Raw genomic sequence first — 25,468 nt, forward strand, 5'->3', positions numbered from 1 at the left:
AACCTTCCTACTGCTCAGAACTTAGCTGTGTTGGACGACCCTGTGGATGCACTGGAGACAGGGAAGTACATTTTCTATGATGTGTTTGTGAGAAATCAGCTGTCCTCAGAAGCAAGAGGAGTCTCCTCAGGATTGAGTTCTATGTAGTAAAATACCGTTTAATGAGCCAGGACTTCTCTGACTGTACATCCTTGAGGTTCAGCTGAATACTTTTTTAATTTTTTAGGGTCCTTTGTAACTGTTGCATACTTAATAGGAAGAAGATTTCCGTGCATTCAAAATGCATTTGGAATGTTTGCATTCAAAGATCTTGAAATGTTTTGCTTTGGCTTGTGATCTATGTCCTTCAGAAATGGAAAGTACTATTGACTTGTTTATCAAAATAATTATTTGGCTACTATTCTATAACACAGTTAGGGATAAGTCCCATTGAAACCTAGAAAACTTTCCCAAATAGATGTGTATAGGATGGCAACTTTTAGACAATGGTTTGTAGACATACAGATATAAGAAACCTACATATTTTTTTTAAAGTTTAGATGGATATCAGGAAAAGTGTCTATAGTAATGTCATGAATCGCTCTGGACCAGGATTGAATCACTCTAAATCAGGATTTAAAATGTCTGAAATTCTTTAAATGTAACTTAACATCCTAAGCCTTGAATAATTTGCCTCACTTACACATGCAGCTCCAAAATGGGGCAAATGACGCCATCTGGGGCCATTGTGATTCGGGGAACATAGGCCCGAATAATTAAAAAAAAACATCAAGTGTAGCTTAGCCATTAGAAGGATATATCTGTGCTTGGGATTGCCCTGTAAACATATGTGATGAAAACAAGAGGGGACGTTATAATATCAACAAAAGACAAGGGAGAAATAGGTTCTGCAGAAAGTACCGATATGGGCTCAAATAAAAATTGGCACTCTTTTTGAGAGCCTGTTTTCTCTTGTCTCGGTATACCATCAATATACGAATATAAATAAAGTTACCTTGTCTAGAGTTCTATGTTTACATCCTAATTTTTTTACTTGTAGTTTAGAGGACATTCGATAATAATGTTGCATATTTGGTGGCTGGTAGTAGATTAAGAACTGCTGGTCTAAGCAATGCACTTTAGGTCAGGAAGTAAAGTTGCAACCCTAAGCATGTTCCTTTAGATGTTCCAGTGAAATCAGTATAAGACTTATTTCCAAGTACAATGTGTTAAGCAGCTGTAGTTTGTAAGTAAGTCTGAACAGGAACTGTTTGCTTAAAATAATCCTAGGCCAGCATTTCTGGACTCTAAGGCAGGTTACAACATTAAAAACAACATTCTAAATATATCAATAACATAGTAAAAACAATAAATAGCCACTGTATTGTTTTACTAGCAAAGTCATGTCATGATAATGCAAGGAGAGAAGGGACCCAGGGAGGCGAAGTGTATTACGGGGATGACTGGGTCTCTTTAGTGTAATCTCAGTTTATTCATTTACATTGCTCTAAGAAATTTAGGGTGATGTAAATGATTCAGTCCCTCCTCCACTTCATCCCCAAAACACCAACCCTGTGAGGTAGGTTAGGTCAAATGACTGTGACTGGCCTAAGGTCACGCAATGAGTTTCACAGTGAGTGGAAATTTAAATCTGCACCTCTTGAATCCTAGACAAACAGCAATCCTAAACTTATGCCTATGCACCATGGTTCCCACCAGGATGTTTCCTGCAGCCCACTTGCTTCTTCTCCAAAGTAAAGGGCCAGTGATGGCTTTTCTCCATACCATTGGAGCAGGAAGTGCTTTGGATGATTCCAGGGTTTTGTGCCTGCAGGGAGGACCCATTTGAAAACAGCTGCCTCCCTCATAGGAAGACATTTGGTTTGGAACCTCCCAATTGGCCCCAGTCTCGATGGCAGCCATTTTGTAGTGGTACATGGTACTTGTTTTCAAAATTCCAAAAGTGTCCGCAGATTCAACATGGTTGGGGACTTCGGCACCGATGCACCAGATACTGGCTCTCTCAGTTCTGTCACAGGAGACTAGATTCTGAGATTAAGTTGGGTTCTAATGTGAATTCTCCACTCTGCAATTTGGTTTTTCCTTTGGTGTAGTTGTGAAAGGAATCACAAGGCCCTTAATTCCTATCATTAATTTTTCTTCCTAATGCCAGGGTCTGTCCTCCCTCCCTCAACACTTAAGAGACCTGAGGATTCGAGCTACTGCTAGGAAGATTGTCCTCCTTCTCTCAAACAGCTTTCAGGAGGTGCGGCTCCCAACACAGGGTAGATCAGGAGTGTCAAACGTAAGGCCTGAGGGCTGAATCTAGCCCCTTGAGAGCTCTTATCCAGACCGCAAGCTAGCTGAGGCCACCACCCCCTCCAGTCCCGATCTGGGCTTGCGAGGCATGGCCCGGCCCGACCAAGTAACATTTATGTCGTATCCGGCCCTTGTAACACATGAATTTGACACCCCTGGGGTAGATTGTAGATGTTGTCAGTGGTTTTCCAGAGGTGGCAAAAGACAAGAATGACCTGCAGTCCGTGCCCACTGCACTGGCTTGGTTGTATCTTGGTCACACTGAAGGGTGACCCAGGCAACTAGGATGTTCTATTTATGCGAGATTCAGTAGCGTCTTATAGACCAACAAGATTTCCAGGGTAAGCTTTTGAGAGTCAAACTTCCCTTCCCTTATACTGCAGACCAGCACAGCTACCCACTTGAAATAATCTTCTATTTATGTGGTGGTTGAGATAGAGTATTAGTTAACTTCCTCCTTTATCCCTTGACATCAAAGCCAACCCATAGAAGAAGGCCTTATAAGTAGAGTTGTTGATAGGGCTGGAGAAGAAGAGAAAATTGTCCTGTCCCTGTAATAGAGGGAAATGGGCAGCTGATGCTTTTCATAGCATGGTGGCAAATAATATTCCATTAAGCTCTATTAAAGGGACAACTAGGCAGTTGGCAACTCCATCTAAGGCTAAAAATAAATACTAAGTCATGTAGCTCATTTCTTGTGTTCTAAATCCTTATACTGCAGGGATCTCCGATGTGGTACCTGTGGCCTCCATGGCGCCCACTAACACCTTTTGTGGTGCCCGCCAAGTGTTTTTAGGAAGTGGATGGCACCAGGTAGAGCTTTTGTCCAGCCGGGCTTCTGATTGACTATTGGAGATTTTATTGGCTGTGCAGATGTTTTTTCTATGTTTCTTTGGCACAGCTGCCACTGCAACACAAGGATCCGCACTGTGTTATTTAAGTTAAGCTGTGGCAATCATTTTGTGGCTGGCTATACCTCCTGCAGCAGTCATTTTGTTGCTGCGCCCACCATGCCTTGTTAGATTTCCAAATGTGCCCATAGGCTCAAAAAGGTTGGGGACCACTGCCTTACTGGATTAAGTAAATAAAAGAGGAATTTCTGTTAGGAATCGTTGATTCAGCGACTTTACAATTCTCTGATAACTTCAGTCAGCCACCAGTATTTGCACAGTTAAATTTTAACTTCCTAGGGCCGAGTTTTCCATTCTAATTTAATCATCTGGTTTGGTTGTGTTTTTCTTCTCCATAAAAAAGGATGGTGTACCTGCTGACTTGAGTAGCTTCACTCATTTATTAAGTAGGCTTTATCCATGAAAACTTGTGCTGAAGTAAATGTTAATCTGTAAAGTGTCCCAGGATCTCTTTATGTTTTTGCTCCAGCAAACCAACACATGGCTACGCCCCTGGAAACTGTATTTCTGTCATTTTGTTTCTCTTATAATTTGGACATTAACAATTCACCTTTCCTGACAGTGATAATTTTTCAGTGGACTGATAAAGTTTAATTTTCTTTTTTCTTGCTGTGACTTATGCGTTCTATGATTTGAAAGAACAAAAGGCTGTTTTTAAAAAAATTGTTAAAAGCTGATTTACAGATTTTTTTTTTTTACACAGACTGTTTTTTTAATGCAGAGCAGAAGGAACAAGTCATATGGAAAGCAGCCTAGAGAACACTCTAACTGGTAATTACCTTAATTGTTTCAACTCTTTATTATACTTAGCAGGGATGTAATTAATCTGTATCCCTGTTGAACTATAAAACACAGATTTTTCAATTGTGCTTGCTGAGCTTCACATATTTACTAGGGCTAGAACTTCTGGCTTCTAGAATAACTCCTAATTCCAAAAAAATCTTCATGTAATATATGGCTCAGCAACTTCCCCCTAGCAAGCTAAGGGATGGTGAACTGGTGCTTACAGTGCATTCCTAAGAATACTCTCTTTGGGGCAAGCCCCCATGAATAGCCCAGAGTAGGATTTGGCGTTTACCTGCCTAGGATTGCTCTCGCAAAACCTTCCCACCTGGCTGCTAGTGAGAACAGCAACAGGGACTTTGGCAGTGCTCTCTCCTCCCTTGCATATAATTTTATTTATATGTTTTTATTCATTTAAATCCCCCCCTTTTCTCCCTAATGGGGACCCAAAGTGACTTACAAGGTTCTGCATTTTATACTTGTCACGTACGTTAGGGTGAAAGGTTGACCGGTCCATGGCGAAGTAGGAATTCAAACCTAGATCTCCCAGGCCCTTGTCTGACAACGTTCTTCTTGTCTGCTTTCTTCACTGTGCAACTTTCATACCCATGCATAGTAATGGAGAATGCTGTAGTATGAATTATCTTTATCTTGGTCGCCAGATCAAGCTCCTTCATGGCTGCCCTTCCCAATCTCAATCTGTAGTCTGTAACCACTACAACACAAGGGCAAAGGACTCTTCTTCTTAATCCATACCTTCCTCTGCTGGTTTTCCAGGACAACAAATGAGAAAGAACAGCAAAGGCTGTTTCAAAACAATCCTAAGCACTGGAAGAAAGGTTGCCAGCTGCTTGGAAAAAAACAAAATGCCCTCTTTAGTAGAGGCTCAATGGGATGTTATTTACCTCCATGCCACATTTTCATACGTTAGGCCTTTATTAAAGGGACCGAACACAGTTCTGCAGGCCTGTTGGCAACCGTACCTATGAGTAGAGCAACCCAAAGAATTCAGTGGGATTTGTATCGGAGCAAGTATGCATAGGGTTGGACCACAGAATGCAAAAGGAGAGAAATCTGGCAGAGCCTCTCATGAGGGTGGTCACTGTGGGAATCCACTTGTGGCTTGATTTGGGTAGAATTGAGGCAGAAGGAAGGGCTAACACTACCAGGAATCGCTCAAGTAAAAGTGTGTGTGTGTTTGTGTATTAAGGGCCGTCAAGTCGCTTCCAACTTGTAACCCTATGAATTAATGTCCCGCAAAACATCCCATCATTAACAGCCTTGTTCAGGTCTTGCAAACTGAGGGCCGTGGCTTCCTTGTGTGAGTCAATCCATCTCTTGCTGGGTCTTCTTTTTTTCCTGCTGCCTTCACCTTTTCTTAGCATTATTGTCTTTGCCTGTGACTGTTGTAGTCTCATAATGTGACCAAAGTATGATAGCTTCAGTTTAGTCATTTTAGGTTCAAGGGACAGTTCAGGCTTGATTTGATCTAGAACCCAGTGATTTGTCTTTTTGGTGGTCCACAGTATCCATAAAATTCCTCAAGCACCACATTTCAAATGAATCAACTTTCTTCTTGTCTGCTTTCTTCACTGTCCAGCTTTCATCCCCCCACATAGTAATGGGGAATACTATGAATTATCTTGGTTGCCAGATCAAACTCCTTCATGGCTGCCCTTCCCAGTCTCAGTCTCCTTCTGATTTCTTAGTTGCAGTCTCCCTTTTGGTTGATGATGAGTCAAGGAATAGAAAATCTTGAACAATTTCAATTTCTTAATTGTCAACCTTAAAGTTGTGTAGTTCCCCGGTAGTCATTACTTTTGTCGTCTTGTTGTTCAGCTGTAATCCTTCTTTGGCACTTTCTGGTTTAACCTTCCTCATTAGTCATTCCAAGTCTTCACTATTTTCTGCCAGTAATATCTCAAATTGTTAATGTTCCGTTCACCAATTTTAACTCCATCTTCATCCAAATCTAATCCAGCCTTCTTTACAATATGTTCTGCATATAAACTGAAGAGATACGGAGATAAAATGCATATTTGTCGGACACCTTTTACCAATTGCAAACCATTCCATTTCTCCATATTCTGTTCTAACAGTAGTCTCTTGTCCAGAGTACAGGTTGTGCATCAAAACAATCAGATTCTGTGACACACACATTTCTTTTAAAACCAGCCGTAGTTTTTCATGATCCACATAGTCAAAAGCCTTGCTGTAATCTATAAAATGCGACCTTTGTTAAAAATTGCTGACCAGTATTTTAATGTGATAAGTAATTGCTAACATCCTGAATTGCTAACAGCCAATATTTCTGACCTTTGTAATTTAAAAAAACAACAATATCAGAACAATGCAGCTATTCTTGATAGTAAAACTGGAAAATATATTTTATTGTGTTTCAAAATATGTGATGGTGGTGGTGATTTTAATGACTTTTAGTATTATAACTGTTTGGTTTCATGAGCAAATATATAATTTGCATGGAATACATGTTTATTAGGTTAGCTACAGTTCTTGTTTGTTTCCCTTGTTTAAGGTTAAAGTAATTTTACTGAAATAGAAGAAGAGCATTCTTCAGATATGGAGGAAGATATTAAACCTCTCCTGGTCCCAGTTGGAGGTGCTGAAGATGATGCTGGAGTCCTCAATATTCAGTTTAACCCAGAAGACATTAAGTGCAAAAGGTGGAGAGAAGCATTTAACTGTGGGGATTGATAATAGTGTGAAGCTAACATTTGATTAGAAAACTACAAGAAATTGTGACATTCTGATTTCTTCAGCATTCCTGTTTCATAATGAATTTTATTTTGGTTCTATTCACTTCGTCTTCCCAGTTCCCAAGACCTCTAAGTTGAAATGATACTGATAAGATGGGGTAACAGGTGTGCTTCAAGATAGCATCCCAAAATCTACTGCTTGAGGCAGTATCCTCCTGAATATTAGACAGGGTACTGAGAAGGTTGAAATCTTCAAGACTTTTAACTGTTGCTGATAATGCTGATTTTTTGAGTCCCCCCGCCCTCGAGAGCTTTTTTAACAATAACCTACTGGTGGTTCCCGGCCCAAAGCATGTGCGGCTATTGTCAGCGAGGGCCAGGGCTTTTCCAGCTATGGCCCCAGCCTGGTGGAATAGTTTCCCTAGTAACATCAGGGCCCTATGGGACCTGAAAGAGTTCCACAGGAGCTGCAAAATGGAGCTATTCTGCCAGACGTATGAGGGCAGCCGCTAGCTATTCCACTATAAATGTGAATATAAATAAATAAATAAAACATGGCTCATGTGTGCGGCAATGCTACATGCTTGCAGCTGCTTAAATGCTCATTTGTTTATTTGCTAAGGGATTGGAGGAATGAGTTACAGTTGACCAAGTCAACATTAGAATACTTTAACAATCTAGTTTCTGACTTCTATATTTTTTTAACCGACAGCTGTTTTACCCCTAAAAGGGATAAATTATTGCTACATCATTCAAGTCTAATTTTCCTCTGTGTTAGACTACTGTAACGAATGTTCAAGGGCTATTTCTGCTTCTCTTGCAGGCCATTCCATGTAGAACCCACAAATATTGTTAACATGAACGACGACACTCAGAGGGTTTCCGATGAAGCTTCAGCAATGAATAAGCGGATTCACTACTATAGCAGGCTCTCTTCGCCTTCAGACAGAGCACTGGTAAGAAGTAAAAGATGGGCTACTGTAAAACATCTAGGTCACTCAGCAGCAACTGTGTTCTGATTAACTCTGAAAGCAGTGATGAGTTAATCAATGTACAAGCAGGGAATATGGAAGAAAAGGTAGCTGACGTAAATGGAGATGTGGAGTAGGGTTTAATCCAAGTCAGTGATAAGCCCTGAAAGGTGTGTTCAGTACTTGGCCTTTGAATATGTGTAATAGAGCTCAAAGAGAGGATGCCCCAAACGTGGGGCCATCATTTCTATGAGTAACCCTCCCACACGCAGAGTTATGAGGAGGGTCTTCCAAATCAGATGTCAGAAAACAAGCGCAGTGTTGGAACACTTAAAGACTTCTTATTGTAGCTGATGCTTTGTGGGTTCTCTTTTGTTTAGGTGGCTCCTGATCACGTAGTTCCTGATCCTGAAGAAATCTATGTGTACAGTCCTTCAGGAACGGCTTTCAAAATAGATGGCTGTGCTGACGGTTATGGCAAAAACTCAAGCCTGGTAACCATGTATGTGAATGGTTTTGCATGCATGGCGGATATGATGTACATTGTTTTGCAAATTGGCCCTGTTTGTAAATTCACAATACTAAATGGAAAAAGAAAAAAGCAGCAGCAGCAATTAATTCAATTTTCTTAATGGTATTTCCATGTATCTTACCAGTTTCATGATCTGGAACACAATGATGGGAACGTCTATACTAAGCATTCCCTGGGGAATAAAACAGGTGAGATACTTTCTTATTTTAGGGGAAATAATTGCACAGTAATGAAGAAGTAGTTTTGATTTGCTAATGTGTTGAGTAATTTTCTTTCTTTCTTTCTTCCTTTTTTTTTTTTTTTTTTTAAACAGGCAGGATTTACTACTGGGATTGTTGTTATTTTACTAATGGGCCTCTTGACCCTTTACTGCTGCTACAGAGTTCTGAAATCAAGGACAACAATACGTAAGTATGTGTTTCGGCACTATATCCACGTTGATGGTCCTTTAGGGAACCCCCAAGCATTGGAAAAGATTATATAGGGCCCGTTTGAAAGTGTGCTGTCAGCTCAAGAGGCATACAAGTCATAGATCTGTTGGACTTCACTGACACTCACTCCCTTGTGAACTGAGGGTAAGGAAAATAACCCACCTAATGCGTGGCTGCAGGAGAAAATATGAACAGCGGTGTTTTTTAGGATGACAGGAAATCCCGATCTTCTCCTTGAAGAACCCCTGATAAACTTCCACAGACGCCCAAGATTTGCTGAAACACAGTTTTTAAAATGAAAGTGGTACAGCATGTTGCACTCGTTCTGTGTAGCAGGTCCTTATTCCACAAATAAATAATTAACATGTTGCTGTGAATGGCAACAGATAAGAGCCAGTTCACTTGACTCAATCGGTTTGGAGAGTATGTGAATTTAGCAGTCTATGCAGACTAATCAGTCCTATAACTTCCTGTTACAGTAGGAAAAGCCATGTGTGACATTTTCATGTTTGTCTGAAGTGGAACACATGTTTGCATGTATGGAATTCCAAGTTAACTCTCTGGCCTATCTGTTTGAAGGATTTCAGGGATCGGAACTAATAAAGATCTCAGCCTGATGTTTGGGAAGCTGGTCCCTGGCAGAGTTCTGTACTTACCTTGTTCAACTATTAGACTGGCTTGATATAAAGGCAGCATTTCAAAATGTGCAGTTCTAGGGCAGATGCTTTTCGAGGTCTTGTGGTCATGGGGGTTATAGCAGGCTGCCTATTATAATATTATTTCATAACCACAGTACCTAATCAAGGCAGTTATGATTAAAGCAGGGCTCCATGTACAATATTCATATTCTGCTCTGGGTTTACTCATGTTTGCTAGGAGCTAGTATGTGTATAAATAGTACATGCCTGGACCCATGTATACTCTCTTTTATGGGAAATGGCATATACAGAGGATATAAAGTCCATCCCATGGCATGGATGCTGGGAATCTGAGTACAATTAACTCTTCAAAACAGAAACAGACTGATGAACATATATATTCATATATGTATTTTAAAAATCTATTTAAACTGATTTAATCACACTGCAGAAAAGAAGACTGAATTGACTTTAATTTTTTGTTTTGGGGTGTGCATCATACGCACAGGCTTCCCAGCTTTGATCGTGTGCTAATCTATGAAGTGTTTGCTGCTTTAATTTGTGCAAATATCCTTACTAAAATATTTTTATTATCTCTTGTTTATCATTAGTATATTGGAAAGCAAGTTCTCTTGTTAATTCTGTATAGTTTATGCCTATTGAGAAGATGTTATCCTTTTTAACTAGCATAGGATCAGATTAATATAATTTGGTATTAACTCTCTGTTTGATGGATACTATTCCACTATTATTGTTTCAGCTTCAACAGATACTTCAGCCTGGGAATTCCCAGATGTTTGCCAGTATTATTTTGGATCCTTTGGTCAGTGGTCCAGTCTTTTGTTTTCATTGGTGTCTCTTATTGGTGCCATGGTGGTTTACTGGGTGCTCATGTCCAATTTCCTCTTCAACACAGGAAAATTTATCTATAGTAAGTGTAATTTTTAAAACAATTCCTTGATGCAGAGCCTTGGCTTTCCTACATGACAAAATGATATATAGAACTTGGTAACAAAGTTAATTACTGCATTTGATTCTAGTTATGTGTGTGTTTGAACGATTAAGTAGACATTTCCAGGGCTGGAAAATATTATGAACTCTTAAGGATCAGCATGATTTGGGGGCAGGGGAAGAATCCTATGTTTAGGTGCCAGCCACAGCAGGGCTGGAAAATTGGCAAAATCCTCATTGCCAGCAGGAGCCAGGACAAGTTGAAGTCCCTAGATTTGCCTTGTAACACTTTTCCGACATGCAAAGTGCCTCCGAATATTTATGCATTTATGTGTGTATATACTAAAGTAACATGTTCTCACATAATTTACTTGCTTTCTTATAAGGGAGAAAGAGCGTCTCAGGCATTGTAAGTCAGCTGTATTTTCATTTTTGACTTTCCAGATTTTCCATCTGTGCCAGCATATCCATTTGCACTGCAGCATGGTAGTGCTATCACATAAAAGACTAAATTTGAGTCCAGTAGTGCCTTAGATTTGGGAGGTATAAGCTTTCAAGAGTAAAAGCTCCCTTTGTCAGATACCTTTGACTCTCAAAAGCTTATACCCCAAAATTCTTGTTGGTTTGTAAGGTGATACTAAACTTGAATCTAACTCTTCTGCTGCAGACCAATACTGCTACACTCCTGAAACATAAAATACTGTTATGTTTTTATAGATATTTCTTGATAAGTATGTATTTGTCCTTTCTGTGACCTGCCATAGCAGAATCTAAAATATTCCGGTCTGTTGTTGGCTCCATTGATTAGGGTTGCCAACCTCCAGGTACTAGCTGGAGATCTCCTACTATTACAACTGATCTCCAGCCGATAGAGATCTGTTCACCTGGAGAAAATGGTCGCTTTGGCAATTGGACTCTATGGCACTGAAGTCCCTCCCCTTCCCAAACCCCGTCCTCCTCAGGCTCCACCCCAAAAACCTCCCTCTAGTGGCAAAGAGGGACCTGGCAACCCTATCCATGATGAACCATAGACACTATGGAATGGATCCCATGGGTCCATCCCACTAATGGAGATGCAGTCTTCTATTGGAAAGATCCTTCCACTGATACAGGAGACTTATCTGCTGAGGGAAGAACATTCTGGGTCAGAGGAAGGCTCCTTGCTTTGGAGGACAGTGCCACTGTTAATAGAGTGTATTTGGGGCCTATGTTTGGAATTCACACATTGATTTAGGAGCCAGCAATGTTTATTTTTTATTTAAAATGTTCCTTCCTGCATAACAAGCCCTGTCAGGTAACTTGGCAGCATCTTTTATGTATCCTTGTTGTCAATGTGTACCTTTGCAAGACCGTCATGAGGTGCTCATTTCATTCCAGGAAGATGTTGCAAAAAATAGACCCTAGTCTTTGCAGAAAATAAACCTCCCGTTCAGTGATCAAAAGCTACAAATACCTAAACTGTATATGTTGTGTGCTTAAATGCTCTTCTAAATGTATGCACTCAGAAGGGGTTATCAAATAGTTCTCTGGGTTTGCATATAGATATGATGCAAGTGTGTCAAAGTGATTCAAATCTCACCTAACCTGCATATTGTATAATATTGTCTTATCTGGCCTTCCAAAAATGTCAAAAAGAAGGTATTAGATTCTCCAGCAGAGGACTTTTTAATGTGGTATCTGTTCAGTATACTTGGAAGCAAATGCATCTTAGGAAATGAGAAGATCTTGACCTCATTCCATGGCAAAATAATCAAAGGGGATATAACTCTTAGTTATCCCTGTGTCGAGCTGACAAACCAGTGCTGTGTTCTATTACATCATCAGACTTCTTTCTCTCTTAGGGAAAGAACTCCTGGTCATTAGCCAGTAGTGTCTGACTGTAATGTAGCAGAATTCAAACTGACGTCAAGATTGTCTCCTTCAACAAGCCAGGGCTCTCTTTAAATGATGCCAAAGGATCTTTTAAAGCTTTTTCTCACAATATAAAACCTGAACGGTTCAGATTTCGTCAGACAGCACGAACCACTAATTTCCTGTGTTGTTAGTGCCACAGGAACTCTGCTTAAACAGTGACTAAGCATGGGAAAGAGTGTAATAGATCAGCATTACTCAATACCTTTGTAATTAATTTTTTTTTGTGGGGGGACATGTGCTAAAACATGTTGATTTAGTACAGACATAGCAATGGTGATCTCTTAACCACAGTTAAGAGATTGGTAGTGGGCTTTGAGGGAGAGAGAGAGAAAAACATATTATGAAAATTTGCTTATAAGTGATATTTCCTGACTGTTCTTGAATGAATAAATGATTTAACAGCTTGCTGTGTAGAAGACCTGCTGCAAAACAGACAATTTATTTGTAGTCTGTGCATCTGTTTATTCAATTAGGTCTTTTAAATAAATCAGTAACATATTAAGGAACAATGACTTGCATGCAGACTAGCTTTTCTGCAAGTACAGGTATTTCCACTCCTGAAGTGTGATTTCCCCACTACCACCGCAACCTGAAGCATTCCTTGAAATCCTGTTCCTGGGGGACAGAAGACCCTTCCCCTCAAAACAGGGTTTCAGGCTGCCGTGGGGGAGCAGGAAAATCAAACACCCTCAGTGGAAATCTTTGCATTTGTAGAAATGCTAGTCTGGATCCAAGCCGTAGTTTCTAGGAAAATTCTTGAATGTGGTAGTGTCTTGGAAATGACTGAAATATTGTGAAAACATATGCAGATTACCTGCTTTTATTCTCAATAAAAATCGTTTATAAGGCACAACTGCATATTAGTTTTTTTTTCTAGTAGTTTACCCAATGCAGAAATTACACTGGTTTGTCTGTTTATTGCCATCCAATAAACCATCATTCTGGAATACATTTTTAAATTTTTAGTTTGATTAAACACGTAACATATTGTACTGTTGCAGGCATTTTAAAACTATTTTTTAAGCTCCCTAGACTGATTTAGTTGGAATGTCTTTTAGGATGATTGAAGTTCTAAACCTAAACACACCTACTTGGAAGTCTCAATCGGTTTCGGTTACTTCCAGGTAGGTATAATTAGAGCTCTGGATTGTACTGTTAAGTTTGTTGTAGCAATGAGACAGCTTTATTTTAAGCCATTTATCCAGCAGATGGCAATGCAATTCATTGCAGGAAGGAAAGAAAGTTAGAGCAGGCTGCTGCTTTTGCATAATCCCTGGAGTATTTTGTCTTCCCACTGAGTTTCTCTTTCTAAGTATCCTGAAATATCACAGATCTCATTCTTTTTCTAAAAGGCTCTTGCCTCTTAATAGATGCAGAGGTACATTTGACAGTGCTGTAGCAAATAAATGGATCTGAAACACGCAGACATAGCCAGAGTTATTAGATTGGATTAGAAACAGGTGTTTGAAAGGCCGCTGAACTGCTGACATAGACTTGCTGACAGGGTGGGTAAACCAATGTGATAGAGTTGTTGGCATTGGGCTAGGACTGGGAAAACCGTGGCTCAATTTCTTGCTCACCAGGGTTGCCAAGCTCCAGAATTACAACGGATCTCCAGACATTATACCTGTCCTCTCTAGGCTCCAACCCCAAATCTCCAGGAATTTCCCAACCTATTGTTGTCAACCCTATGCTTAACGATGAACCTTCACTGGCTAACTGTGCACCAGCTACTATTCCGCACTGGTACACTTAACCGCTTTTGAGTATAATGTTACTATATCTTCCAAAGGTTTGGGAATGTTACCTCTGATATTTGCATGCCAGCTTTTGTGTGTGTGTGTGTGTGTGTGTGTGTGTGTGTGTGTGTGTGTGTGTGTGGCCTAGCAACTGAGGAAATGGCCACTGTGTTCTATGTCCGTGTGTGTTTTGTTTGTTTCAAAAGTTTATATTTGAGGAAGATAATTGCAGGATAGAACGTCCTGAAGACATTTACTTTCTTATTTTTTTAGATTACGTCCATCATATTAATGTTACAGATATTGTTCCTGGTACAAATGGGAGTAATAAAGGTAAGGAAAGCACAAAATCGAGTTTCTTATCCTCTAAATGTTCTGATACAATTGACAAGAAGCTTTCCTGGTCAAAACTTCAAAAAATTGGGCAACCTTTTTTCCACTAATGAGCTTGTGCTTAGTGAATAGTCAGGTTGGAATGAAGTTGATTTTTTTAAAAGGAAAGGTTGGAGCAAAAAGTGGTGGAGAACATAACTGCATCACACCAGTGGTCTATCTATGCATCCTTTTTTACACCATGGCCAGCCACCTAATCTGGAGGACCAACAAGCAGGGCATAGAGGCCACGTCCTCCTCCTGATATTACATCCTATCACTGGTATTTAGGGGTCTGCTGCCCTGGATGTACAGATTCCCATAAGTCGTAATGGCTAGTAGCCATCGATGTAGCCATAAATCTGTCTCTTCCCCTTTTAAAGCCCTCTTGCTTAATGGCCATCTCTCCATCCACTGTCAGCGAATTCCAGAATTCCTTTTGTCCTTCTGGAATATTACCCATGATTGGGCGCCCCCAAGTTCTAGCATTATGGGAGAAGCCATGCGTTGAGTACTTGTCAGAAAAGCAGCTACATAAATACAGCTACATAAATACTTCAACTAAATAAAAGGAGAAAAGATTTTCCATGTCCACTTTTTCCATCCTGTGCCTAATTTTATACCTGCCTCCCTTCACCTCCAAGGTTGTTGCTTTGTGTGAGGAACTACATGGGTATTTCTGCAGAATAAAGATATAGTGCACATGTGGGGAGTATAATGTCCAGGGATTTTGAAAAACCATACCTATCTCAGGTGATGTCAGCTACATCATTTGTATAGTTCTCAACTCAAGTTTGCACCAGACTGCTTTGGGTAGGGGTATAACTAATCCCCCTCCCCCTAGAAAGAGTCCCATATGTATTTTCAGAAGCATTATCCTTCCTCTTTCAAAATACTCCTATTATGCAGACAGTGGAGAACAGACTGGCAAAACTAATGCTGGTGGCTGAGTCACAGCCATTGACCTTTCAGAAGGACAAGCAACTGCTGTGTAAAGCTTTGTGTCTCAGGGCATTGTAACTGGGTGGGCGTTCAGCCAGCGTGGGATGAAAAGAGTGGCATAGGGCACATTCCAGGGGAGACACAGCTAGGCCATACTCTGCAAATCAATCATGCCTGTTTACTGCAGACAGCTGCCTGTACCAGAATTAAATAGAGAAAGGAGGGGGGGAGGGTGACTTCATACAGAGATCAGTGACTAAAGCGCAGGCTGTGACAGTAGTAGGTCTGAATGCTTCAAGGGGGATATAGAGGCAGTGTGGTGTTGGAGGAGGCATCCAATTTGATGAACAAAAGAGGCATGTTGGGCCTTTCTCATAGGATCATAGAGTTGGAAGGGTCATCTAGTCCAACCCCCTACACAATGCAGGAAATTCCAAACTGCCTCCCCCCCCCACACACACACACATACCCAGTGACCCCTACTCCATGCCCAGAGGATGGCCAAGGTGCCCTCCCTCTCATGATCTGCCTAAGGTCACAGAATCAGCATTGCTGAGAGATACCTGCTCCTTATCTGCAGAGCCTGTAGGAAATAAGGAAAAACTATGGTTCTGTCCAGCGTCTTATAGGCAGGGTCTTTCGTCTGTGTGTCTGTCTCTCCATGGGCAACATTTGCATGCAGTGGTCTGTGGCCGAGAGGGAAGTTACACTGGCTGCATTAACTGATTGCTCCATTTGAATAAGGTAGCCCACACATTGTGTGTGTAAAGCGCTGTCAAGTCGCAGCCAACTTATGGCGACCTGGTAGGGTTTTTAAGGCAGGAGACTTAACAGGTGGTTTGCCATTGCCTTCCTCTGCATAGCGACCCTGGTATTCCTTGGTGACCTTCCATCCAAGTACTATAACCAGGGCTGACCCTGCTTAGTTTCTTAGATCTGACAAGATCAGGCTAACCTGGGCCATCCAGATCAGGGCGGCCCACACATTAGGAACAAATTCTAGGTCCAGGATGCTTAATGCAACCGTTTAATTAGACTAATTTTTTTCTGCTTGAATGGCTCATATCCATGCAGTTTTCGATAGGACTGGAGCAGTGCTGGGAACTTGTGGGGTGTGGGAAGACAAGGACTCCTGGGGAGGACGAAGGAAATTAGGCTGGACACAGAGAGCTAGCTCCTCAAAAGCCCTGGCTAAAGCCCCATCTGATCATACTGTCTCATGCCCCTACTGTTCATAGTAGCCGCTGGCCTTCCGTTCTTGGCTCCTCCGCTGTTGTGATACTGTGTGTGATTTATCACTAACCACATACTTATGCCCATATCAATGGAAGGTGGTATCTTGTGCGTATCAAAATTGGTTACAGGGCATCGTGTTCCAGAGCAGCGATTGTGGAGGAACATTATGAGCCTTGGAGGATAATAGGCAAAATCTGGAATAACTATTTCTTACAGGCACCTCTTTTCCCCTTTTTACCCTTCTCTCTTTTTCTCTCCTTTCCCCCCTTTCCCCCCATTTTCTCCCTTACCCCCCTTCTCTCCCTTTTGTAACTCACAGACAGCAGAAACTCTGTGTAGAAACTCACTGTTCAATTGTCCAGATCACTTCAAAGCATCTGGAAGATTCTCTGGGCAGAGTTCGGTAGATGTGACCTTAATGGGCAGGGTTTCTGTGGTGTATGTGATGAACCTGGGGCCCAAGCAGCATTTATCCTTAAGCTTCAGCTCTGTAGTGATTTTATTCGTCTGATTTCTTTTCTTGTGCATTCCTGGAACTTAATCTCTGCTTTCTTTTTGGTTTTACAGTAATTTGTCCAAGTGATACTGGTCCAGAAGTACCGGGAAACAAAACGTTGGTGTTTTTTTCTACCAGAGAATCGGGATTTGAGGCGTTTGAAATATGGTGGAGCAAGTCAAGAACTGTCCCGCTTTACCTGATTGCCATTCTTCTGCCTCTGTTGAATTTTAAGTCTCCATCTTTCTTTGCCAAGTTTAACATCTTAGGTAGGCAAGAACTTCCTTAGGGATTACCTTACTCTTCGGAGAAAACAATTTTCCTCTTGGATTTCTATGGTCTTGGTTTCATCAACTTCTACATTGTGTCACTGTCTGTGCTTCGCTGTGCTCTTACTTGTCATTAGACTGAAGGCGAAGGATGAGCTGTCTGTTGATGTGCATAGTATACTGTGAGTAAGAGGCTTCAAGCTGCCAACTCTTGGGTTGACATGGCTCAGTTCTGAGACTAAGTTGCCAGGTCCTCCCAGGCCACTGGTGGGGGATGAGGGGGATGGTCGCAACTCCTGGGAAACTCCTGGAGATCTGGGGATGAAGTTTGGGGAGGATAGGGACCTCAGTGGGGTACAATGCCATAGAGTCCACCCTCCAAAGCATTCATTTTCTTCAGGGGAACTGACCACTGTAGTCTGGAGATGAACTATGGGCTTTGCGCTGAGAAAATTCGGCTTCTGGAATTTGAGGATTTATCTTACTATTTAGAATTTCTACTCATTTTATTTCCCCCTCAAATATAAATAATTGCCATAAAAATTAAGGATGACATAATTTCCTCTCCTCACAGTGTCCTTCTCCATGGCCACATTCAGACACCATGACAACCTCTGCTTGTCTGCGACCAGTATGCCCACAGTTTATTCTCATGCCTCTATAGTCCCTCCTTCCCTTCACTTCTTGCGCAGAGCAACACTGAGAGCTTCTGAGTTTGGGAAGCCTTGAATTAAGTTCCAGCTGGCTGTGATGTATGAAGGGAGGAGGACATTAGGAAGAATTTTCTAACAGTTAGAGCAGTTCCTCAGTGGAACAGGCTTCCTCAGGAGGTGGTGAGCTTTCCTTCCCTGGAGGTTTTTAAGAAGAGGCTAGATGGCCATCTGTCAGCAATGCTGGTTCTATGACCTTAGGCAGATCATGAGAAGGAGGGCACCTTGGCCATCTGGGCATGGAGTAGGGGTCACTGGGGGTATGGGGGGTAGTTGTGAGTTTCCTGCATTGTGCAAGGGGTTGGACTAGATGGCCCTGGTGGTCACTGAAGAACATGACAACCAGCTTGTACTCACATTTGTTACAGGTGACTTCCACACAGGGATGGTTTTGTGTGGTTTTGCCACCTGCTGATGTGGCTGCCATTACAGTGCTGTGACAACGGGGCTTCCATCTGGCAGGTTTCACTGCCACAATGGGGGCTGTGGCTCAGTGGTAAAGCATCTGCTTGGCATGCAGAAGATCCCAGGTTCAATCCCCGGCATCTCCAGTTAAAGGGACTAAGCAAGTAGGTGATGTGAAAGACCTCTGCCTGAGACCCTGGAGAGCCGCTGACGGTCTGAGTAGACAATACTGACTTTGATGGACCAAGGGCCTGATTCAGTAGAAAGCAGTTTCATGTGTTCCCCTAGTAATGGTCTCCAAACCCCACCCTGTGCCACCAGAGTTTCCCCCCCAGGTTTTTTAAAAGTAAGTCTCTAACCCTTTCTTCTTATCTTTCCACAATGAAAGAGACTAGAGATGAATGCTGTTCATTTCAGTTCAGAGAACCTGATACACAATTGTCATTACAGTATTAAATTGCTGTGGGGGGGGGGGGTGAAACCAAAGGTCTGTTGCGGGGGGAGGAAATGGCTGATGTGAAGATGGGCAAAGAAAATGGCTGCCAGGTGTGTGGGACTGGGAGAATCCAAACTTTTCCATCCCCATAGCAGCCACCTGGGCTCTGCTGCGATCTTTCCCAAAACTTTGCAGCAAAGCAGGTTTGGGAAAGGTCAGAGAAAAGCCAGGGACATCCTGGGAGGTACACGAAGATGCTGTTGGGTACCAGGAAAAAGACCTGCTTCCCAACAGCATTGAATTCAGGTAGGATTGCCAACCTCCAGGTGGGGGAGGGAGTTCTCCCAGAATTACAGTTGATTTCCAGACATCAGATCAGTTCCCCTGAAGAAAATGGCTTCTTTGGAGGATGGACTCTATGGCATTATAGCCCAACTGAGGTCCCTTCCCAATCTCCAGGAATTTCCCAACCCAGAGTGTGTGTGTAAAGTGCCTTCCTTTCAGTAAGTAGCATATTCTCTGAGCTGATTTACAAGTGAAAACAAAACACATAATAAGAGGGGAAAGGCGGAGGGAAAGCGTGGAGGGAAGCAACTTGGACTGCAATTTAGAAGAAGAAAAAAAGATATAGTAAGGAGCTGTTTGGGTTTATAGTATGGTATCAGCCATAGTCTGTATCTTCTGGTGGTCAGAACAACTTTTTTGCCACAGCTAAGTGTCTTTTTTATACACCTTTTCCCACTATAGGTACTGTTTCAGTCGTCTATCTCATTTTCCTTGTTTCTCTGAAAGCTGCACGTTTGGGATTTCATTTGCAATTCCACTGGATTGAAGAGAGCACATATTTTGTGCCAGGTAAAAATACTTATCTGCCTTTAAAAACCGCAATTAACTCTTTAAAAACCAGACCTTTTGCTCATTTAATAGGAGTTTAGTTATTGGTTAATTCAAAGTTATCCCATTCTCTTATATTTTTTCCGTCTTCCTAGAAGCTCAACTTTGCTTCTTCAGGGACACATTTTCTGAAGTTATGCCACTAGGTACTAGTGTCGCTTGCCACTATAAGCGCAGGGGACCAGTGAAACAAGATGCTTAATCATATTGTACAATCACCTTCCTTGGGCACTTCAAAGGAAGGTTTTTAAAAGGGAGATTTACACTTACAGGAGCTAGGGAGGTTTCTGTGCTGGGACTGTCCTGCTAATTCAGGAATTCAAACTGAGATTACCCAATGGAGACCAAGCCCTAAGAGGAAAGGCTGAGGGAGTCGGGAGTGTTTAGTCTGCAGATGAGGAGGTTGGGCGGGGGGACATGATTGCTCTCTTTAAATATTTGAAGGGCTGTGCCATTCATGTTGCACAGGTCACCAGGGCCACCTTGCCTCCTCTCCTATCCTCGTTCTGCTTTGCTTCCTGCATGGGCAAATATGTCTCTACTGCATCCCATTTACATACATTTCCTCCACAACTAAACAGAGTCAGGTGTTTTATTTAAAATATTTGTATCCTGCTTTTCTTCCCAGAGGGGCCCAAAAGTGGCTCACAACAGCAAAAAAGTATGATTATAAATAATCCAAACAAAACAGCAAATGACTTCTAGGGCTAGTCCTGGATTCTGTAGCTGGTTTCCCACAGCAGCCTGCTGCAAGCTGTAGGGTTTGAGCCAAAGAGCCATAAAATATTGCCAACCTCCAGGTGTTAGCCGGAGATCTCCTGCTATTTCAATTAATCTCCAGCCGATAGAGATCAGTTCACCTGGAGAAAATGGCTGCTTTGGCAATTGGATTCTATGGCATTGAAGTCCCTCCCCTTGTCAAACCCTTCCCTCCTTAGGTTCCGCCCCAAAAACCTCCCACCAGTGGCAAAGAGGGACCTGGCAACCCTACCCAACTTGTACTTCTGAGCATTGACAAACTTTATAGTTTCCTGCAGCAGGGAGGAGAAAAGGTACAGCTGCAATGTTGTGCAGCTTGTTATATGTTCCCCCAGCAATTCCCCTTCCTGTGGAAGAATTTACCCAGGTGTGAAAAAATTTTTCCAGCAGGACAGTGTATCAGGTATGACAGACCCAAGATGGCTGCAGGACTGGGTAGAATTTGGATTCCCTGCCCTAAAGACTGTTTCTTTGAATTACTTTTCCTCATTGCTAGCACCTGGTGCTTGCGTTGGCACCGCTAGAATGCTTTTAAGAAGACTGTTTTTCTTCCTGGGAGAGGCTCTGTAATAAGGCATCAGGGACAGCTTCTTCCAACCATACCAGGAATGACATTATACTGCCAAAAAGACTCTGCTGTTTCAACTGGTGTCTTGATTAGATTGCCCTTTTCGACTTCCTCTGCTTCTTGGGAAATCAGCCACTAATTATTTAATATGAAGCTGAGGGACTCAGTACAGTTTTCCCCAAGTGGCTTTCACAATTCCTTTCCGATAGTACGTGTTCCACAAGCCAAAACAGTCTTGCAGGTCTTTTGAGTCATTAAGTGTTGACTGCCATAAATGTGAGGGGAGTTGCCTACGGCCTGGTTCTGGTGTCATTCTTTCCTCTGCAGAGCTATGCAATGTGGGAAATACTCTGGCCTGAGAAGTGCATGTTGGGAGTTCGATTCCAGCATTGCCATCGGCAAGTAGCCATGCTAAAACCTGCATTGGATCACATCGCTGGAGGAATGTTTTAAAAGGCACTAGTTGGGAAACCAGCCTTTTCAGTGAGCTCAGAGGCATTTGGGGGCTGATTCTGGACGATGTCTTTGTCTATCTGTCTTTCATTCATAGAGGCATTTTGAGCCTATTCTGGCCAACGTCTTTGTCTTTCATTCAGAGTGAGCGCAGCTCAAACAATATGAAATCTGTTTTGACATTGCTGATGGATTGGCACAGTTGAAAGGGGCTTTTGTTACCATGCTGCCTCACTCCTCTGCTCAAGCATACCCATTGTCACTGTGGAGAAGGAAGTAATGTATGGACTTGCCCTGCAGTGATCAGGGCTAGGGTTGCCAGATCCCTCTTCACTACCGGCGGGAGGTTTTGGGGGCGGAGCCTGAAGAGGGCGAGGTTTGGGGAGGGGCTTCAATGCCATAGAGTCCCATTGCCAAAGCGGCCATTTTCTCCAGGTGAACTGATCTCTATCGGCCGGAGATCAGTTGTAATAGCAGGAGATCTCCAGTCACAGCCTGGAGGCTGGCAACCCTAATCAGGGCCCAAGTAGCAGGGGGGCGCATGGTATAAATCATGGGAGCCACTCCCACCCCAAAAATGAGAAACCGTGAATAAGGGAAAGAACTCTGTGCTCACATGACCTGGCCATTCCCATTCTTTTCAGCATTCTGGTTGGATTCAGTCACAAACTGGAAAGGGGCAAAAAGTATATTCCTGTGCCCACAATATGTTGTAGAGGGCACACTCTGTGTACAGGAATGGCTGACTGGGGCATTAGCAACCCTAACCATTTCCCGGATTGAATTTGGGGCAATTGAAGGGGCATCTGCTGTTGAGGAGAAGAGACAGGCCCACCAGGCCTTTCAGTGGGCTTCTTTAGTAGTGCAGCATGCACATTTGACACAATACCGGAATCATTCTCTTACCAGATGTTATATATCTTCTGTTTCCCTCTCCAAATATAGGACAATGTCAAAAGAGGCCCATTTAATGCATGCAAATTGTGGCATGGCACAGCTGTTTGCACGGGGCGGTGTCAGCACAGCTATGGCATCTGTTACTACGCTAATGCAGTGTGGCTTAAACCGATCAGGAGACAATGCTGAATTGCTGTGGGCCAGCCAAAATAGTTTGTGGGTCACAGTCATCTGTTAGGCTGTTTCTTTACAAAAGCTAGAGAGCAATCCTAAGCAGGTCTACTCAGAAACGTGCTTGTGTCTGTTCAATGGGGCTTACTCCCAGTTTTATTAGGATTGCACTGCTACAGTAGCATAGCGGCTGAGAGCCTGGGAGATGTAGTAGCAAAGGTGTGTGAGCACCTTCAAATCTTTCACTGCTCTGAATTTGCTTGGTGGCTTTAGACTACCCACTCTTTCTGTGTGTGTGTGTGTGTGTGTGTGTGTGTGTGTGTGTGTTAAGTGCCGTCAAGTCGCTTCCCACTCATGGCGACCCTATGAATAAATGTCCTCCAAAATGTCCTATCTTTGCAAGCCTTGCTCAGGTCTTGCAAATTGAGGGCCATGACTTCCTTTATTGGGTCAATCCATCTCTTGTTGGGTCTTCCTCTTTTCCTGCTGCCCTCTACTTTTCCTAGCATGTCTGTCTTCTCTAGTGACTCTTTCCTTCTCATAATGTGACCAAAATACCATTTTGTGTAAATACACTGTATGTGATGCTGGGGTAGGGTTGCCAGGTCCCTCTTCACCATCGGCAGGAGGTTTTGGGGGCAAAGCCTAAGGAGGGTGGAGTTTGGGGAGGGACTTCAATGCCATAAGGTCCAATTGCCAAAGTGGCCATTTTCTCCAGGTGAACCTATCTCTATCGGCTGGAGATCAGTTGTAATAGCAGGAGATCTCCAGCTAATACCTGGAGGTTGGCAACCCTAAGAAATAATTTCTGACCTGTGTGTCTTTTCTGAAGAAATGGACTTGTTGCATATCCTGTGATATGATAGATAAAACGATGATGAGAAACAGACAAGTTACAAAAAATGTCCCAGTATTGTGTGCCCATCGTATCATATAACAATGTGTGCTTGGATCTTAACTGTGTACAAACAGCGACGCTTTCTTACCGTTTGATATTCTCTGGTTTCTAGAGGTTGATGGTATTCATAAACAAAGGTCATTTTGATTAAAAGAGAGTTGCTGTTTGCGATAATGAAAAACACATGCAGCTCGGAAGACGTCCACACCGAGATTTAGGATTCGTGGTTTAGAAGGGGGGGAAAACATTTCCCCCTCCTTTCCTAACCACTATAACAGTGTAATTAACAGCATCGAAGCAAAAAAAAAAAAAAAGCTTCCTAATCAATGGCTGATTTTTGTTGTAAACATCGCTTCCCATCTGTATGATGAAACAGAGCGGTTTAACCTTGGCTTGACAGAATGGGGGGGGGGGAATCTGTTTCAGTGGACCTGGACGGAGCACACTCTTCTTAGCCAAGTAGCAAGGATGGCAGGGGTCCGAAACAGATGTGGCATCGTCCCCCAGGCAAAGCACTTGTTTGTGCAAGCCCAGATTGCCAGTAGCTGGCATCCTTACTGCACGCAACTGGAACAGCTCAGAGTAAAAACCAGTTTATACATGATGGAGTGCGTGTGGAATGCTTGTAAGGGCTTTATTTGTGGCAGCTGTAACATCTGTTTTGGCTCTCTCTCAGCTGATCTAAGAGGAGGAGAGATCTGTAGAGCTCTTCCATGAGAGGCCTCCGGATGGCCTTTGTCAGAAAGCGCTGTTCGGATTTTATTGTTTACTGGCACACTTAATCTGTGAATGTTTATAACGCTACATGGTTATCCAAATAGAGCAAAAGGGGGGAATTATGCAATTTTGATGAATTGTTAGTGAATGTGAACAGATGTTAAGCCAACAACTGCATCTTGGTAAATTTAGATTTAACTTGTACAAGACCAAAGCTGCAAACACGGGAAATTTGGCCTTGGCATGCTTTTAGATCGTGGGTGGGCAGTTGGCTGCATGTTCAATATCCATCATTGAATGAAGCGAGATATTGCCGTGTATTTGCCTATATTTGCTAAAAAGGGTACATTTACCATAATCTGCATGATGATTGTGGATGACTGGGGGGTGGCAATAGTGGGAAGTGTTTTGTGTGTTCTTGATTTTAGAGCCTTTTCAGATATTCTTTTTCCCTGTTAGCCTAAGAGTGCAATCCTGAGTGGGGGGGTGTAGTTGGGGCAGGCCCCGGGACGGTTCAGCCAGGCCACCTCCTGATTGACTTGCTGCTGGGCTCAGCAAGACGAAAATGGAATTTTTGCAAAAACCCAGTGGAACTGTTCCATAGAGTCCCACGGGCCTTTGCCACCCTTTTACTGCGCAAGTTCACGCTGGCAAAAGGGGTGTTCCTGGGGCAAAAGGGTTCAGGGAACTGACTAAACTCAGCCCTGCCCCTGGGAATGCCCCCTTTGGCACCAGCGCAACTGGGGCAGTGCTGCTGGCTAGGCTGCGCCAGCGCCCATGGCTCGTGCTCCACACTGCTCCCCAGAGCTGGTTTAAGGGGCCCTGCACTGGCGTTAATGCCAGTTTAGCCAGCACAAGTGACACTAACACCAGCACGGGGGTCATGCAGGCTCATATCCCCTTTCGCACCCCCCACCCCCCTTTTGGATTGCTCTGCCTGTCAAGCTCAATGTTCTTTCCACACACAATAGATGCAGAGGTGATCTGGCTGATGGTGGGGTACACTAATGTATTTATGTTTCCTGGTATTTAACATTATAAACTTGGAAGAAACATGCTGGAGAGGAATAGGACACAGTCTCTTAACAGCCTCAACCTTTTAAAGAATTTTTTTTAAAAACTGTGATAGTGGGGTTTGCTACTTTACCTCAACACCTGGTTGAACGCTCCTGGGCTTCACTGGTACAACATGAGGGTGCTTGTTTTCACATTTTTACCCTGTTAACAAAAAGTAGAATGTAATATTCTACACATAATTGAATGTTGCTGGTATTTTAGAGGTAGGGGAAATGAACTTGTAATTAGAAATTTATGCATATTGGCAATCGTGTATCACACCCGCAAAGAAGCACAAAGAGCA

The 25,468-nt window shown here is 42.6% G+C and overlaps 1 protein-coding gene across 1 annotated transcript in view; it reads left to right on the forward strand.

Annotated features, from left to right (window-relative positions):
• The first annotated feature begins 3,965 nt into the window (after nucleotides 1-3,965).
• SLC38A9 (solute carrier family 38 member 9) overlaps nucleotides 3,966-25,468 on the forward strand; it is a 43,938-nt gene continuing 22,435 nt past the window's right edge. Inside the window, exons 1-10 of the mRNA XM_056848327.1 lie at nucleotides 3,966-3,980; nucleotides 6,529-6,676; nucleotides 7,533-7,665; nucleotides 8,061-8,182; nucleotides 8,337-8,400; nucleotides 8,526-8,619; nucleotides 10,042-10,212; nucleotides 14,159-14,218; nucleotides 17,003-17,200; nucleotides 19,499-19,606. Coding sequence (XP_056704305.1) covers nucleotides 6,573-6,676; nucleotides 7,533-7,665; nucleotides 8,061-8,182; nucleotides 8,337-8,400; nucleotides 8,526-8,619; nucleotides 10,042-10,212; nucleotides 14,159-14,218; nucleotides 17,003-17,200; nucleotides 19,499-19,606 — 1,054 coding nt within the window. The 5' untranslated portion in view covers nucleotides 3,966-3,980; nucleotides 6,529-6,572. The remainder of the gene's footprint in view (nucleotides 3,981-6,528; nucleotides 6,677-7,532; nucleotides 7,666-8,060; nucleotides 8,183-8,336; nucleotides 8,401-8,525; nucleotides 8,620-10,041; nucleotides 10,213-14,158; nucleotides 14,219-17,002; nucleotides 17,201-19,498; nucleotides 19,607-25,468) is intronic.

The sequence above is a fragment of the Euleptes europaea genome, chromosome 4 (genome assembly GCF_029931775.1).
Source record: "Euleptes europaea isolate rEulEur1 chromosome 4, rEulEur1.hap1, whole genome shotgun sequence".
Classification (NCBI taxonomy): Eukaryota; Metazoa; Chordata; class Lepidosauria; order Squamata; family Sphaerodactylidae; genus Euleptes; species Euleptes europaea.